The sequence below is a fragment of the Cyprinus carpio genome, chromosome B17, assembly GCF_018340385.1.
Source record: "Cyprinus carpio isolate SPL01 chromosome B17, ASM1834038v1, whole genome shotgun sequence".
Lineage (NCBI taxonomy): Eukaryota > Metazoa > Chordata > Actinopteri > Cypriniformes > Cyprinidae > Cyprinus > Cyprinus carpio.
Window position 1 is genome coordinate 15,095,656 of NC_056613.1, and position 18,763 is coordinate 15,114,418.

General features: G+C 37.4%; 1 protein-coding gene across 1 annotated transcript; it reads right to left on the reverse strand.

The window, feature by feature from the left end:
* Positions 1 to 434: 434 nt before the first annotated feature.
* tecpr2 (tectonin beta-propeller repeat containing 2) lies at positions 435 to 17,328 on the reverse strand. The gene is made up of 20 exons (XM_042742460.1): positions 17,133 to 17,328; positions 16,345 to 16,602; positions 16,113 to 16,241; positions 15,642 to 15,773; positions 15,340 to 15,497; positions 14,929 to 15,235; positions 14,706 to 14,838; positions 13,251 to 13,709; positions 12,436 to 13,169; positions 11,376 to 11,559; positions 11,091 to 11,264; positions 8,739 to 8,919; positions 8,113 to 8,254; positions 7,690 to 7,930; positions 7,496 to 7,585; positions 7,170 to 7,403; positions 4,444 to 4,592; positions 2,813 to 2,954; positions 2,504 to 2,653; positions 435 to 2,411 (listed from the first exon to the last, which is right to left on the reverse strand). Exons 2-20 carry the CDS (start codon positions 16,561 to 16,563, stop codon positions 2,260 to 2,262), a joined length of 4,110 nt encoding a protein of 1,369 aa, XP_042598394.1. The 5' UTR covers positions 16,564 to 16,602; positions 17,133 to 17,328; the 3' UTR covers positions 435 to 2,259.
* Between the last annotated feature and the right edge of the window lie 1,435 nt (positions 17,329 to 18,763).

Genomic DNA, 18,763 nt, shown 5'->3' on the forward strand with positions numbered 1-18,763 from the left:
ATTAAGCATCTGAGCAGAAGATCATGATAAACATACAGTACTGTCCAAATGTTTGGGGTTGGATAGATTTTTCAACAGTTTTAAAAGAAGTCTCCTGTGGACTGCAACTATTTGATTAAAGGTACAATAAGACAGTAATATTGTGAAATAGTATTACAATTTTAAAATAACTTCCTTCAGTTGTGTTGATTCATATTCTTGTGAGAACTGATACCATGATACATTTTTTCTTAAATGAAAGTATAGCATTTATTTAAAACAGAAAACTTTAATAACACAAATGGCCTTACTGCCATTTTTGATTTATTTAAAACTATTAATTTCCTTCAAACATAAACATAAGAACAGTAGTGTAAATTTGAAACAATCTGAACATTTGATAGAATACATAATCTGTAATGACACTGTTGCAAATAAACTACAAAATGCAGAGACACTTTCTGTAAACATTTTATTTGTAAGTTTGTCATGACTAAGCATGGAGTAAAGAGCTAATAGTTTAATATGTGAGTTCACATTTAGCTGCATCACCACGTAAACCACACTGGCTTAGCATTACATATCCAGTGTACCACATTTATTACTTACAATATGGTCTAAGTGCACAACTGAAACTAGTGGGGCAAAACAACGGCAAATGTAACAATAACTAAAACAACTTGCAGCAATGTTTACATGGTAATTTAAATCGATCTGCATATGATGCATTACTGAGGTGTCAAAATCTCAAAAAGGAAGATTTACAAACACTTCACAGTCAGACACTAAAGAGAGAGGAGAGAAAATGAAACATTGGACACAGCACTGAATTTATATTTAGTTATCTATGATAGATTACTCATCAAGATGCTTTCTTTATATGGACGTATATGAAGAATGCTCGTCCAGCATTAATATACAGTATTTTTCTATGATAGATTCTATCAACCAAGTAGTAAGTTCAAATAGTTTCTGTTTTAAGAGTTAAAAGTCAAACCATCCTTTTAAAATACCTCACATTAAACTCCAAAACGTCACTAAAGTGTAGACAGAGGCAAGTCAGAGACCATGCTCTCTATACGACTCACATATATGTGCCAGACGCCATCATGACTTTACTCCTGTCAAGTATTTATCAAGGTACAAGTGTATTTACAGAAAAAGCTGAATCCCTTCTTTAACCAAAGCCAACTTATACCTAGTTCCCTTTCACAAAACAATCCGATAAAACACACACACAGCCTTTCCAAATGCCCTCATGTTTGTTAGTCTGAACTATATTGTAGCATATATTTCCTGTACCTATAATGATAATAAAATGTGTTTGGTCAAATAAGCGATATTTACATAATCTACCCCCTAAAGCAGTAGATCATAGCTATAAACAGATTAACATTAAACATTTCCCTATTTTGTGAGCAAAGTGCATTCGTATACACTACCATTCAAACTTTTAAGGTTGGTATGATTAAAATTAATTAAATTTTTTTTTTTTAATGAAAGTCTCTTAAGCGCAACAAGGCAGCATTTATTTGATCAAAAACACAGTAAGACAGTAATATTCTGAAATATTATTATAATTTTAAATAACTGAGCGGAATTTTAGCAGCCATTACTCCAGTCTTTTGTTTAGCGTCACATGATCCTTCAGCAATCATTCTAATATGCTGATTTACTGCTCAATAAACATTTATTTTTATTATCAATGTTGAAAACCGATGTGCTGCTAAATAATTTAGAGGAAACCATGATAGATTTGGTTTCAGGACTGTTTGATGAACAGAAAGTTAAAAGGGAAATAAATATTTAGAATCTTTTGTAACATTAGAAAAGTCTTTACTGTCACTTTTGATCACTTCAATGCATCCTTGCTCAAAAGTATTAACATCTTAAAAAATAATAGAAAAAAAAAAAATCTGACTGATCCCAAACTTTTGAATGATAATGTATAAACAGAACCTCCTTAAATCAGCATGAGTTCAAAAATAACTGATCTAACCGTGTATGTGGATATTAAAAATAATAAATAATGTGATGGATAAAAAAAAAAAAGGGTAAACAATTTCAGGTCACAAGGTATTTAAAAAAAAATACCCTCAGAAAGGTTATAGAGCAAAATAAAAATAGAGTGTAACATACTTACAACATAAGGATGAGTAAATGATGACAGAATTTTCATTTTTTAGGTGAACTACTCCTTTAAGAAGAAATGAGTAAAGTGCCTAGAAAGAAATTTCACAGAACAGTGATTCTGGGATGCTTTGACACAATTAGTGGCATCTAAATCACCTCCCACTCTTCCTCCAGCTCCTCTCCACTCAGAGATCCCGCGTTACCAAGGTTTTGGCTACTACAGTTTTGCAGAGTCTTGGTAAGGCGCTGGTTGAGGGCACCAGTAGGAGCAACTGCCCACAGTTCATCCATCGGCGTCACTGCAAAAGACAACTACTTGGTCAGTTTTTTTTTTTTAATCATTTACATGTGCAGATGTTCATTTAATAATTAACCGATTTTAAATACTCACCTGCAAGCCAGTTGACCAGTCCTGGGATCTTCTTCCAGTAGTCTCCAGCTGGGTTCTTCTCTGTAATGCCGTATCGACGAGCCACTTCACCATTATAAAGCCGAACCCAAGCAGTCCTCATACTTAGAACCAGTTGACTTGCCTGTAGTCCTACAATTTTGAAAAAAAAACAAAACAAAAAAACACACAAACTTGAACCAACAACCAGTCAAACGAGTTCCTGCTCTAATGAAAATGAGTTGAAGAATAATAAAGTCTGAATACACGATTAATAAAAACAGCAGATGAGATTATGTAATGAAGGTATACCAGGAATGTGCTCCCAGGCAGTTCCAACAGGCATCTCCTCAGTGATGCCGACGCGCACATGCACATTGCCTCTGTTGTCCAGCGCCCACAGCATGCGGTCATTAGGACTCGTCTGAATTTTCACCAGATGAAGGCCAGCAGGCTGCTCAAAGAGAACATGAGAATAAGAAAAGTGCATAAGGTTGGTCAAATAATCACATGGTGTATTCCAAGGGCCAAATTATCCCTCACTGGTCATGGTAGAACAGTTCATCAAAAAAAATTGTTACTGTAAACAAGAATTTCAGTATGGAATCAGTATCCGGACGGTCAGATGTTTTTTCTTTAGAATTTGAGGACATCAAACTTGACAGTATTTTCACATGAATTATGATAATAGTTTGATAATTGTTCAAAATGTTTGGAGTCGGTAAGATGTTTTAATGTTTTTGAAATTCCCTCTTTTGCACACCAATACATCAATACAGTAAAAACGGTAATACTGTAATATATTTTTTCAATTTAAAATAACTGTTTTCTATTTGAATATATTTTCAAATATAATTCCTGTGATGGCAAAGCAGCCATTACTCTAGTATTCAGTGTCACATGATCCTTCAGAAATTATTCTAATATGCAGATTTGCTGCTCAAGAAATATATTTTTTTATTGTCAATATTGAAAACAGTTGTGCTGCTTAATATTTTTGTGTAATATTAAATGTGTTTTCAATTAGGGCTGCACGATTAATTGAAATTAAACCGCAAAGGCGATAAATCACGATTAGGCAGAAGCTGCGATTGTCATGCCTATTTTTCAGTGAAGCACGATTGTGTGATCAGTAGTAAATCTCCATCCGAAAGCCAGAGGGCGCTCTTGCGCTGAAACTCCAAATACGCCTCGCAGACGAAACCCAGGAAATCCTTATAGCGGCTGCTGAATAAACAGAAGATTTAACTGCGTTCATTAAATTAACGTGACTAATAAATACACGACTACGACAATATCTGGTTTATCTGAGTTTGTCTTATTATAATTTTTATTATAATAAAGTATATAATAATGCAATGCTAATAGACATAGCCTCTATCACTGCTTAGAATACTATGAAATATGTTGCGTGCCTTATTCTGTGTAAGAATCTCACAGAAGGATTTATTTCAAACAGTCGACTGACATTACGAAGTGAATTTGGAGTTAAAACATGTTATTAAATGTTGTATTTTTTTACATGCTTTCAGATGGAACAGCATTTACTACATAGAGCGTAGTTCACTGACAAGCTACACAAAATCGTGTTCATAATCGCAGAACGATTTCTTGTGATTATGAACGCGATTTTGCGTAGCTTGTCAGTGAAGTACGGCTCTGTGTAGTAAATGCTGCTCCATCTGAAAGCACGTGCTGGAGATTTACTGCTAATCACAGAACCGGCTTACTGACAAGATATGCATGACAATCATATTCGATTAATCGTGCAGCCCTATTTTCAATTTTGATCAATGTAATGTATAAAAGTATTAATTTCTTTCAGATAAATCTTACTGACCCCAAACTTTTGAACATTAGAGTATTTAACTGGATGTAAGCTTGTGTATGAGCTGAAACTGCATTACAGTTAGGATTTAGCAGGCAGTACAGTAATTGTTTACCTGTTCGGGAGCTTCGATGCAGATCCAGGCAGGGAGCATCATGCTGGGGTTCAAAGGTTGAGTTCCAACTCGAAAATACACCATTCCATTACTATCACACGCCCAAACATTCTGACCGCCACAAGACAAACTGAGAAACTTCACATGTCCTGTGAGGGAGTAACAGAGAGAGCAAAAGAGAGATTTCCCATGTCACTATGATATTCCAGTGAAATATGATTTGATAAGGTAAGGGAAAATACTTTGAAACTAGCACACCTTTTATCAATAAACCATGATTGGTCATTCATGTGTGTAAACTACACGAGTTAAATTACACACAAAAGTTCTGAAAGGTTCATTTTTAATACACTTTTCATGTCTCGAAATACCTTAAATGCCTCACTGTGCCTGGAAATATTCATCACAATCCATCTGAGGGTGACTGACAAAATGGACTGTGACTTTGTGCAGGGTGTCCGAGTTAGGCTCTACTACACCATACATCACATCTAGCACCATTTCACTAATGTACAGTATATGTCAAGGACATCCAGGGCCATTTTTCCAGGCTCTTTATTGAGCAGTAGGACTGTGGGGAAAGTCTTGTCTGTAAACTATGATATGATAGGGAAACCTTGAAATGACATTTATACGTCACAGGGGCTTTGTTGAGGACTTAGATAGCAAATCTTAACATAACATGTGATACACTAGAACACATTCTCTCCTTTTACAGCTCATATCGTCTGCCACACTTTCCATGGCATTATTCATTTTGCAGTATGATTACATATATACTAAGCAATATATATGATCAAAACACACTATTTAATTTTTACACTACCACTCAAAAGTTTGGTAAAGTAAGATTATTTATTTATTGAAAGAAATTAACACTTATTCAGCAAGGATGTATTAAACTGATCACAAAAAAAATATATTTAAAATAAATGCTGTTCTATAGTTCGATATTTTTTTTTGTATGAAATATTTACTTTTTTAAGTGTATTTGTTTGAACATAACTGTCACCTAAAGCAAAACTGAAAAACAGAAAACTTAAAATGTATTTTTTCTACTATTGATGTGTTGTTTCACATTCTTTAGCTGCGTTAGATAGTAGGAAAACACACCTATCTATCAACTCAATGCAAAAAAAATGTTGTGAACACAATGAATGAAAACAATAGATACTTAGATGTCGTCACACCCGTGGCCTTTGGCCGCAAGAGCTCTTTACATACTGTGCTGATTCATTACCAACAGGACAAGATAAAGCAATGCTGATGCGTCATTTCATTGGATGGCCTTTTTCTAAGCCATTAGTGTTTTCCTGCTGTGGCATTTTAAGAGTTTTCCTGAAACGAGACACGTAAAACAAAACAAGGTGCATGAGACTCATCTAGACTCTAAAGAACCAGTATTTCAAGATGCTTTATTAAACCCAACGAACTCCAATAACCCTCTCTGAAACTTGGTTCATAGGCCTGAGTCTAAAAACACTGAAAACATCATGTGCCCGTCTGTACCCGATCTAAAAATGCCCAAAGATCCAGGACTAGCCCCAGACTCTGTCACATTGCCGCTCAAACGAAAACAACCTGAGACGGACAGGGCTACAGCTGTTCCATCACATGGCTTTGACTATTTGTGTCTCCATCCTGTCACATCACAAACACACACACACACACACACACACACACACAAACACACACACACACACACACACACACACACACACACACACACACACACACACACACACACACACACACACACACACACACACACACACACAGACAGACACAAAACACACTTATGCTCAATAATCAAACACCTTCCCTTGACAGCACTGAAGTGCAAGCCATGTAATTAAAATATGTCTTATGTAATCAGATTAGATCAGCCGCATTGTCATTTTAGCGGAAAGCTGCATTGATTGCATTTGGGAGATTGTGAACTTGTGTCTTGATACCAAATTCACTGATTAAATGTGTGTTTAATGCACTCCTAAAGCCTAATCACTGCAAAATTCAATACTAAAGGACTGATCTCTTCGTCTCATGACCTTTGATAGTTAGCTTACCGGCTTTATTTCAAAACGTGTGTTATGCAAGAACCACCTGCTTGAATTAAAAATATAAACAGCACTCCTAGCAACAGCCGGATATGAATAATACTCAAAACCATGGCTTGCTATTTCACCTGCTGGAAGCTCAAGATTCCAAGAAATGGAAATTAAGACACGAAAGTGAAAGACATGTGTGTTTAGTAGGAGTATCGCTTCTGTGGAAGTGGGCTGGTTATGCGTGAATATGACAGAAGTAGGTCAGCGGCAGACCATGTGGACAGCTAGGAGACATGGTAATCTGAACTAGGAGAAACAGGAGAGGGTCCTCAACAAGGTATGCCCAACATGCGTCATTCTGTCACACATGGCCTGTGTGCTTGAGACCTTGAGGAGCAGCGATATTTGAGCACATTATTTAAATCATGTGTCAGACACATCATCATAAGGAAGACTATTAAGTGTTATCTAATGCATACGTGAGTGAATGCAAACAAAAATGGATTTAGCAAAAACCATGTAATGAGAATGGGGAGTGCTTCATTTTCATGAAAACAATGCCACAAATGCATTATTATATTATTTTCCTCTAAATGTTTTTGCCGTTCTCACATTACAATTTAGCCGGCATGTGATCCACTGATAAATCTATTGTCAATGGAAAGAAAATTCTCTCACCAAGCTGGCTGAGGTCCAGCAATGTCCAGTGCATTCCTGTGGAACAACTGGCTGATAAAGAGCGGATGTGGACACGACCGTAGTGATCTAAACCCCACAGAGCGTCACGACAGGCAGAGAGCTGCACCATCTCTACGTCTGGGGGAAACTGTATGGTAAAGGGCCGCATCTGGAGGTCTTGGTCCCAAATACAGAACAGGTCTTTCCTGCTCTGACCTAACCATAGGAAACTCCCTGTGGAGACATCAGCGAGATTTGAATTGTGTATAATAATAATATTTAATTGCTTTCTGCATGACAACAGATACTGCACGATTTCTACATACCCTCTTTAGCTGGAACAGCAGAGGAGAACACAAAGGCCCATTTTGTGGCAGAAGCTGTTCCTCTGGGTACAATACTTTTCCAAAATGTCCCTGCATTAAGATAAACATCACTATAAAATAATGACATTTATAAACAATAGAAGAGCATATTTCAGGGCTAAGCCACCATGTTTCCCATGCTCAGTGCGTCATACCAATGAGGCTGCCTTTGGCAACGTGAAATTCATTGCGTCCAGAAGCAATCCACACGCCACTGGTGCTGACACTGATGAGGCTAGGCTGGCACTGGGAGTGCTGGGAAAGGAAGGCCACGCGCAGACGTTCAGCTACCCGCTCGACTGGAGCTCTGGTGGCTGTGGCGACAGTCTGTGTGGCCTGGATCAGAGTCTGGAAAAGACTGCCCTGATCAAACACCACATAGTCTGTGATGCTCACCTAAATGAAAAAGTCATAAAGACAAAAAAATATGGTCATTGTTTTGGAAAATCTGAAACATTTCTGCTAGGAAGCAGCAACAAGCTTTTTTACGCAAAATGTGTGATTCATCTACAGTAAGGGTGTTATACACACTGTAGAAGAGGATGTATTGTGCATGTGTATGATATATATATATGTACCTGCCACCAGTGGTCATCTTCCCCCTGGGGTTTTTTAGTCGTGACCCCTGTTCTGAACCATAAGTTGCCACTGGTATCCAATGCCCAGACTGTGTTATTCTCACCCAAAGCAATACAGATGGGTTCCAGACCTTGGCTCTCACTATGAACACACATAGACACATATCCCAATGTTTAAATTTATTTCTACAGCAAAAACTAGCATAAAAATGGTCATTTATGCACAATATACATCAACAACATGCTTTGAAATACATTGATTAACAAACCACAGTGTTAGGGTTGGCAGGCCATAAATCAAATATTCATAAATCAAATGCTCAAACTGGTGCGACTGCGATGTATATATAAATGTATTTAAACATAACTGATCTATTGAAAACATATGTATACTTAATATAAATACTATACAATAATAATGTACTAACAGTATAGTAACAAATACTTTTGTTACATTATACATTCCATACTTCTGATTTGTAAAATAAGGTGGACACAACTCTGACACTGCATTATGTGGCAACTTGATGTAAAATCTTAGTAAAACCAGTCCAGAACCATTGTTTTATTTATTCACTATAGTGAATTTGCTATCAGCTACGAGAAAACCACGCTGGCAAACATACCTGACGGTGTCATACTTCCACTGCTCCCCCTCTGCACAGTAGCTGCTGAGACCCTCTCTGTAAAACACGCCCCTCTGCTCGCTCAGTGCCCACACCACACTGCCCCGTGCTGCTATCTGCGCCATGGGGCACGGACAGTCCACCTTCACTGACCGCGCACATGGCCTGTCCACGCTCAGCCCTGAAGACACACATAGTGAAACAGTATTCCAGCTGATTTATGCATATTTTCATGGTTTCCAATGAAACCACAAACTGCTACTAGTGAACATTTTTTGTAGTATGATCACAGTACTAATGACTTCTACTGGACTGGTAGGGGTCATTAAGGGATGTTGAGGCTTTAACAGAGCTTTATAGTAACGGCAATGGCCAGCAGGAGTTGATTATGCTCTTCATTCTTACATGATACCAAAGCAGAGCCCAGCCCAAGGTTACATTCCTTTAAAGCAAAACAATTTGTGACAGCAGGAAACACCTAGAATTGCAAAAACTTCTACCATACTTTTTGGCTTTGCCCAGAGTTAACTTCTTTTTAGACATCAATTTTTAAATCAATCTCTGATATTTTCTTTTAAACGTTGAACCATATCCTTTAGTGGCACTGTTTGGACTTAATCCTAAAAAGGTGTCTCTATCATCTTTACAGTCAAGTGCTTTAGCCTTTTGCTTAATACTTGCTAAAAGAATTATTATTGAACTACTATTACTATCGAACTGGAAAAATCCTTCTCCGCCCAACCACTTTCACTAGATGTACTGTATGACCTTTTACAGTTTATTCAAATAGAGAAAATTAGATATGCAATTCATGGCAATACAGAACATTTCTATACACTTTGGCAACCTTTTCTGTTGTATTTTAAAAAAAACAACATTTCTATATGTAGCCCTTCCTATACATCTAACCCTGGCTGTACCTGTCTATTCTCTTGTTCTTGAATAACTGAAACTCATTAAAGAGCGTAGGAAAGAAATTGTCTGATACCTGGCATTTAGGAGTGATGGCTTACTCGGGTGCAACTTGTTAATTTATTTTAGTTTATTTATTTATTCTCTTTTTCCCCTCTATGTGTATATATGTATTTTGGTCCAAATCATCACTAGACTGTATACATGCAATAGGTATATATATATATATATATATTTTTTTTTTTTTTTTTTTTTTTTTTTTCTTTTAATACTATTCTATTTGCGCTATTTAGTTGCATATATATGTGTATTTCTAAATAACATATATATGTATGTTTCTGTATTATAATCACCCCCCCACCCCTCGCCCTTTTTCCTCTTGAATATGGTTCGGAGAGGAAGGAATGTGTTTGTTTAATACCATCTAGGTTTCTTGTTCAATGTCGTGAAACCAGTGTTGTATGATTTTTCTTTTCCTCACTTGTAATAACTCTCTGATTGAAAACCACCAATAAGAAGAGTTAAACTAGAATAGCAAGAACAATATCACACGTGATATGACTATTTATTTTGTCAGTTTAGAGGAAAACGAAAGTGTCACACACCCATATAAACTATTTAGTTTCTTTTAGCAAACACAAATGGATAAACTGTGGTTGCTTTTTTTTTCATTTAATTACACTGCAGTATAAATCAGATTTTGTCAGTTAATAAAAAAAAAATTCAAGTCATATGGACCACTTTTATGGTGTTTTTGGATCGTTTTTGATCCTTGAATGTCCACATGGGAACTAATTGCATAAAAAAGCAACTAGTGCATTTCTCCATTTGTGTTACATCGGAGAATTAAGGTCACATGTGTTTGGAACAACATAAAGGTGGGTAAATAATTCCTGAATTTTCATTTTTGGGGGAACTGTCCTCTTAACTTATATACAATGAGTTATTTATAGTACATTCAGCACTCTCTAGTGGTCCAAAGGTGAAATAACATCTCTCTCTGTGGTCTGTGGTGATATGTGCAGTGTCTTTGAAGTTAAACTACTTTCTTCTATCCCCGCTAAACAAGCATGTAGCCATTTATTGGTTGATTTCAACCATTTTTTCAAGTTAAATTTATTGGTTACCTGTAAACACTCAGGCTCTGTGCAGCTATCAATACATTGCTCTGTTCATTTGAGCATATTAAACGTTTCAACTAATGTTGTGAGTTTGGGACAGGGCTATCTGCTTTTCCAAACAGTGTTCGGGGAAACCTGTTTGAAAATAATAATTTGTGCAATTCTGTTAAGTGACAGCAACTGTGTGCGAGTTATATAGGTATAAAGTTTTATGAATTAAAAGTCGATACAGATTACTCAATTAAAGCTTTTCAGGGTTATTAAGTAGAATCTGTCATTGTAATGTGAGATCAGAATGGTGTGTGCTGTTCTCCCACACCTGTCTGTATGTACAAGTCTCCATTAGTGCGAATAATCCAGGCTGTGTCATCACCAAGTGCTACAAACGCTGTGTCGTCCAGGGCTTTGTACCAGTGTCTCTTCCCCTTGATGGTGACTTTCCCACAAGCGTAAGCAGTCATGGTCTTCTGCTCCACCTTCCACAGCAATGAGCCTAAGAAAACACATCAGCAACAAGACAACGCTTAGTCTAGAACACCAAAACTAATATTTGTTTATACAGTTGTATACTTATTTATTAACGAAACAAATCTATGCCCCTTACCTGTTGGGGACAGCGCCACTTGATGGACATTTTCCTCAAACTTCTGCCAGCTCAAGCTGCCGTTAGGAAGAGCACTACAGAAAAGGCCTCCTTTAAAGTCCAAACACCAGATATACCTGTCCGTCACTACTAGACTGAGGATGCCACAAGCAGGCCCACTGTAGCCCATCCAGCTTTCAGCCAACTTCAAAAAAAGGAAATAAAAAAAAAAGATAACACATGACATAAATATAACTCATATGGTGATTCTCACAAAGACTTTTAAGAACATTATACTGCTGTTCATACTCTTACAGTATATGACAGTAAAGACATCTATAACGTTACAAAAGATTGTGATTTCAAAAAAAATACTATACTTTTGAACTTCCATTCATCAAAAAACTGTCAGGGTAAAAAAAAAAAGAAAAAGAAAAGCATAACTGTTTCTGCATATTAGAATTATTCATAACATAATCTGCATATTAGAATGATTTCTGACAGATCATGTGACACTGAAGACTGGAGTAATGGCTGCTGAAAAATGTGACCCTGGACCATAAAAACAGTCATCAAAAATCATTAGGATATTAAGTAAAGATCATGTTCCATGAAGATATTTTGTAAACTTCCTATCACAAATAAATCAAAACTTAATTTTTGATTAGTAATATGCATTGCTAAGTACTTCATTTGAACAACTTTAAAGGTGATTTTCTCAATATTTTGATTTTTTTTGCACCCTCAGATTCCAGATTTTCAAATAACTGTATCTCGGCCAAATATTGTCCTATCCTAACAAACCCTACATCAATGGAAAGCTTATTTATTCATGATGTATAAATCTTCATTTCAAAAAATGTACCCTTATGACTGGTTTTCTGGTCCAGGGATGTCTTTTTTTCTATATTTTAGAATAGAAAACATTTAAATTGCAAGAATATTTCACAATATTATTGTTTTTACCATATTTTTGATCAAATACATTTCTGAAAGGTAGTGCATTTAACACAACTATATAAACTATACAAGTATCTTTCTACTACAGATCTCTTATCTATTAGTTGGTTAGCTCTCTAACCTGGTCAGCTTTGAGGAGCTGCGTCTCTTCGTCCTCATTCTGCTCAGCAGATGAGCTCTGCAAGCTCAGGGCGTTCAGTCCGTCCCCCAGACTAGCACTGGATGGCACTCCATGTGCATAGATGTCCTCCTCGTCACTAGATGGCGTTGGCTCGGGTTCCGGGGAGTAACCTAGCGGCCTAATGGGATCGTAAGATAAATCCAAATTAAAGTCTCCATGTAAACTCTGATTAAAATGTTCCTCCGAATCCTTTAGGGTATCTTTGTTCTCCTTCACATATTCCTTCATGATGTCCTGCTCGTCAGCTGTCTGCATGTATGAGAAGGTACATTCCAGCAGCATGTCCACGTCAGGCGTAGCTGCAATTTGCTCATTTTCTGCAAACACATTTTCACTGTACACTTGACACTCCATGTCTTGTAGTGACAGTGATGTAGGGCAAGGCGGTAGGGTCTCTGCTGTTTGCTTAAGTGGATCCTGACGAGGCTCTTCGCTCTGTAAGGGTTCTGATGGGCTTAGAATGGGAAAGGCATTGGAATTGTGGGATTCTCCACAGACGGAACCGTCCTGGTCTGGTGAGCCAGCACTGTGCAGGTCGAGGCTGCTGCACAGGAGGCTGGTGTGGTCTGAAGGAGGCTCGCTCATGGGCGTGTTTAGAACGTCACTGCTTGCACCTTCCTGGCTGAAAACGCTCTCTGACCAGCTGCTGCGCTCGTTGACACGATTCCCACTATCTGCAAGAATGTATGGAGAACATCAGTGATAGGAATATAATCAAATTTACAGACCACATCATGTGATACTGATACTCTTACCATGCCGTCTTCTCTTGCCTTTCTTCTTCAGCTTGATGGCCTTGACCACCAGCTCCTGCTGGAAGTCTTCTTGCGTGATGGTGCTGTATCGGCTGGAGGAGAGCTCTGAGGCCTCTGTGGTGGAAAACATGCCTTGTGTGCTCTCCCATGAAGTGATGGAGCTGCTCCGGCTGCGGGACTCCATTGTACCCAAACTGGCCATCTGCCGCTCCAAGTTCTCTTCCACCTCCAGAGCCTCTACCACATGACTGAATTCCTCAGAATGCTGCTCCTCCTGCACCTCCTCTGACTCCTCAACCCCATCATGCACCTCCTCTGAGTTAGGACTGGCTTGAGTCTCCTGCTCTGTAATAATGGGCATGGTCCTGATTGGTTGAGCCATTTCAACTGCGCCATTAGGAGGCAGCAAAATCGTGGGTGTGGAAAGAGGAGATGTAAAACGGTAGGAGTGGTCTAATACTGAGAGAGAAAAAAAAAACATAAGAATGATAAGATATAAGATATGTATGTGAGATAAAAATGTTTGTTGATGTTGACACTTGTCAAAAGCATTGGAACATTTTCATAGGAAATCTTCTCAGCAAATTTACAGCAAAACATTTTTAGTGAGACATTTTTGGGGCTACTGTTTGCAGCTACCTTAAGTTTAGGGTCTTTGTTTGTGTGTTTGTTTGTTTTTTGTAAGAAAGTTATACTTTTATATAAGTTATACTCTTATAAATTAAAGGGACAATTTACCCAAAAAATGAAACTGTGTTTTTTTTTTCTTTTTTTCACATTCTACGTCAATAGGGACTAGCAACTATTTGGTTTCCCCTGTCTTCAAAATATCTTCTTTTGTGTTCATCAGAAGAAAGAAATTCATACAGGTTTGGAACAACTTGAGAGTGAGTAAATGATGACAGAATTTTCATTTTTGGGAGAACTAGCCTTTTAAATTGATCAAAAGTGACAGTAAAGACATTTATTATGTTACAGAAGATTTCTATTTCAGATAAATGCAGTATATTCAGATAACAATAAGAAATGTTTCTTATGCACCAGCATATTAGAATAATTTCTAAATTTTTAAATTAGTTTAAAATATAAATGTGTAGTAAATAAAAAAGTAATGATATTTTTAAATAATACTGTTTTTACTGTATTGTTTTATCAAATAAATGCAGCCTCAATGAGTATAAGAGATGCTTCAAAACATAAAACAAAAACGAAACTATTTGCTAAGTGCTGAGAGAGAGAGGGAGGGACACACACACATCAACTACCATAACTCATGAAGCTACGATTCATAATTTCATACCAATTGACCCTAAAAGATGACTAAGTAAAAACACTGCAATTTTAAAACTGCCAAAGGCAAAAGAGGCTTTTTCCTATCCCTTAATATCTGAGTACTGCTGATGGAGCAAAGTGCATGACTAAAACTGCCATTACGACATCAGTACTGCAACTCACAGTTTGAAACCAATCCCTCAGGGCAATTTGAGATCCGCAAAATGTCCCGATCTCCTTTCAGAATGAAGATTTCATTCTCAGTGCACGACACAGACACTATATCTCCACTGCTTTCCAATCCTCCAATGATAACCAATGAGCAAATAAAAACAGCACAAATTAAGTTTAGAATGGCAACATTTTAATTACATTTATAATTTAGATTGATGGAATGCATTCTTACTTGATTGGTACAGTCCACAACATAAACACTATATTCATTCCAGCTGAGGACCCAGCCCTCCTTCAAGAAGCAGCTGACCATTCCCAGCTGTCTTTCTGAAGGTCTGTAGCCAGTGTTGGGGCCTGAACGAGGGAACAGCTCAAACTGAGGTATATCCTGATTAAAAAGTGGCTTTAGGACGTGGGTCTCCCCGACATGCCCCCGCACATCCGTCCTCCACAGACGCAACCCGGGCCTGGCTGCATAAACCACCAGATCGCTCTGCTTGCACAGAGCTGGTTGGAAGCAGGCACCAAACTTGCCATTGCTGTAAAAAGAAAGCCAGATATCAAAAATTCAGCATCACTCAGCACTGCAATCCTGAGAATAATAGACATACTTTTAGGTGGAGATGGACTGAGGGTTTTGTACCTTTTACGTGGTTTAGTGCCCAGCTGTTGATGCGACTGCTCTTGGGTGTAGAAGAGCGTGGAGCGCTGATGGGAAGAAACCAAAAGTACTTTCTGACTATATTCCAACTGAACTATTGCCGAAGGCTCTTCAAAGAGGACCACTGGATTACACACGCCCTAAAAGACCAATGCACACACACACACACACATTCAGCCATTAGACAGTAAAACAACATCAGATTTCAAACAGACAGAACTATACTGTCCATATAACTGCATATAATATATATACTTTCAACTGACTGCTTATAAAAGTCTTACTTGATCCAAGTCCACAGCAGAATAGACCACCCTCCCTTTATCATCACCAGAGAAGAGCTTCATGCCATTAGCACTCCATGCTAATGCTGTAATTGTGCTTTTGTGCAAGCCCACAACATCAAACCTTCTCAGCTGTAATAAGACAACAAAAAAAAAGTGACACCATGGTCCACTGATTAATAAGATTTATTCATCAATAATCAAATTATCAATTAGAGAAATGTGTCTTTATGTTTTTTTTCTTTCTTAATGTCTAAAAAAAATGTCTACTTTGGACATACACAAACCTTAAATAATGTTAAAAGCTAAATAAAATAAATGCTTAATTTTTATCTTCTAATTACACAGATGTAAAAATAAGAATGTTGAATTAAATAGTCAATATAGTGTATACTGAGTTAAATTAAACCTAATCACTCATTTAATGAAATGCTTGCTACTTGAAAACTGTAATCAGAGATGAATTTGTACCTGTTTATTTCTACCAGGCAACGGTGACACAAGCTGAAAGAAAGCAACCCGGCCCGATGCCGTCCCGACAGCCACAAGATCATCGAAACAACTCAGCAATTTCACTGCAGTAATGGCCTCACATTTTCCCTATTAAAACAGATTATTAAAGATATATTGTATAAAACCATCTAACCAGTTGAGATCAACAGTGAGTGCTGCAGAAGAGTGAGGAAGCACTAAGCAGACTTACCTCTAAATTGTATTTGTTCATTTGGCTTACTCTCCTGCAGTAAAGGTACAGCATGCCAATGCTGCTGCCAATGGCTATATAATCACTGTTGCTGTCCAATGCAGTCAAGTAGACCAGGACCGAACGGAAACCTTTCTGGACTTTCGCAGGGATGGCATTGAGAAGGTAGTAGAGAGGGCAGAACTCCCTCAAGGGCAGCGGGGCTGGATGGGTGGCCATGGTCACCCTATGGATCTGTGCTTCCACTGATGAAAAAATCTAAAAAAGGCAATTTCAAAGTCCATTTCCAAGTACAAGATTATAAAAGTTAATGTTTTGAATCATTATATAATAGTCATTAAGAAGCTTTATACTTTTATTGCTCAACGTAATCACGTGGACAGTCAAAAATACAGCTAGTCATTGATCTTTCTAACACAACGCGTCCTCTCCGCATTAACACTTAAAGTATCAATCGCATCCAAACATCTGAATAGTTTAGTGAACTAAATAGAGAACACACCCAAAAGCTAATATTAACAACATTAACCACGCCTCAAATTCAAAACATAAGAGAGCATCTTCTCCTATTTTACAACATTACAAAGGTCTCATCGTGTTAAACAAGCTAATGCGGGACAGTACGCGTCCAACTGATTTATGTGTGGCCAAAGCACTTTAAATAAATATCAAAGACCAATAACAAAAGAACAGTCGTTTACAATTTGCTGTAAGAGATGTGTATGATTCCTAGTTAGCGAACTCTACACGCTAAATCACCTGAGCGTTTCAGTTTCCACACAACTTACCACCGGGAAAAGTTCACATTGATTATGAACCGTAAACGTTTTTATAGTTTAGATGAGGTTGATCTGTTGACATTTCTGCTGCTTTGACAGAGAGCTCTTGTTGACGAGCTGGTGTTTTTCTTCGTTCTGTTTTGGGTTGAAACAGAAAACTGACTCCAGCGACACCTACAGCAGCGGAAGTGACCCTCGCGTCGCTTGAATTCCTTTTTAGAATCAGAATCAGCTTTCAGAAGAGCTTTATTACCAAGTTATGTTACACACACAATTTGTATGATGCTTTGATTTATCGTGTTTGTGTTTAACAATGATAACGCCTGCTTGAAGAGGGTTAATAAATAAAAAAACAAACAAACTCTCTGTGGACTGTATTTACATTAATCCTTTCATGCTGTCCTACAGTATTGAACTATTCCTATGCTTTATTTACCAATTTTTTTCTCATTTAAAACGAATTAAATAATAATCTATCATTATTGTATGGAATGACAACTCTTGTTGAATCACCACTATTACAAAGAACAAAGGACATAACAATTTTGTTATCTCAGATATGCACTCAAATTTAATACACAAAAAAAACAATTTTGTTATCTCAGATATGCACTCAAATTTAATAGGCCATAGAAAAAGACAACTATGCATCTGAAAAGGAACAAACATTCAGACCATGTATTTAGTCATAATATAGTTAGCTATATTAAGTCTGTTGAATGGACTGGCATTATGCTAATGCACAGGGCACCGCATCTGTTAACTGAGCCTGCTGGTCAAAAACATAACAGGAAGACAGGATCAATACTTTTTCCAATCAGTATTTAGTCACAGCACGATCATCTACTAGACTAGAGCATAATGTTGTATGCCTATAAAATGTTTATCTATATTATTATCGATATAGCTAATCATTGATTTCATGGACACTGGATAATGCCATGCAGTCACATTCACATCCATTTAACAATTTCATCAGTCCTTCACAGATAGCAACAGAGTCTGGGCCAAATCTGGCTTACATTCAACAACTCTGGCTTTTTTTTTTCTTTTTTTTCTTCCTCACAGTCTTGTGTCAGCAGCATTAGGCATTAAGCTGATCACTGGTGTGAGTCTGGCCAAATGAAAGAAAATAAAAAGCAAAAGGCTTCTGTTTGGCTAAGTTAGATGTGGTCAGCCAGAAAAAGAAAATAGTTGGCTGAGATCTGGAATGGTTAAACAGTCAGAGATTGCTGGCCTGGCACTGTTGTCTGCTGGTGCAGTGGTTCAGCAGAACTAACTTCAAATACTAAAATATAATCTCCACACTAACTTCAGGTCTGAGATTGCTGGCTTGAAACTATCATGCATGGCTCTATGGTTCTGCAGTAGTACAAACTTTAACTTCAGGTCTGAGCTATATGCTGCAATAGCTGGCCTGAAACTGCTGCCGTATGGACACTAGAGATAGGCCTATGTCCAGCTGCAGACAACATATTATTATAAGTCTATTGACATTCCTCAAAGAGATATTTCCGAATTTGTACATGACTTAAATTTTACAGTTCAAAAATAATTTTTTTTACAAATATAAAACACATTCACGCCATTTTACCCCCAATTATTATTATCGTTTTTTTTTAAACCAACGTTTTCGCTGT

What these genes read in the sequence shown, in the direction of transcription:
- tecpr2 (XM_042742460.1), bottom strand. Translation starts at nt 16,563, where the DNA reads ATGGCCACCCATCCAGCCCCGCTGCCCTTGAGGGAGTTCTGCCCTCTC. An exon ending in TGAACAAATACAATTTAGAG is followed by an intron (nt 16,242 to 16,344) that starts GTAAGTCTGCTT and finishes CTGTTTTAATAG; the next exon opens with GGAAAATGTGAGGCCATTAC. An exon ending in AAGATGACCACTGGTGGCAG is followed by an intron (nt 7,931 to 8,112) that starts GTACATATATAT and finishes TTTTTCATTTAG; the next exon opens with GTGAGCATCACAGACTATGT.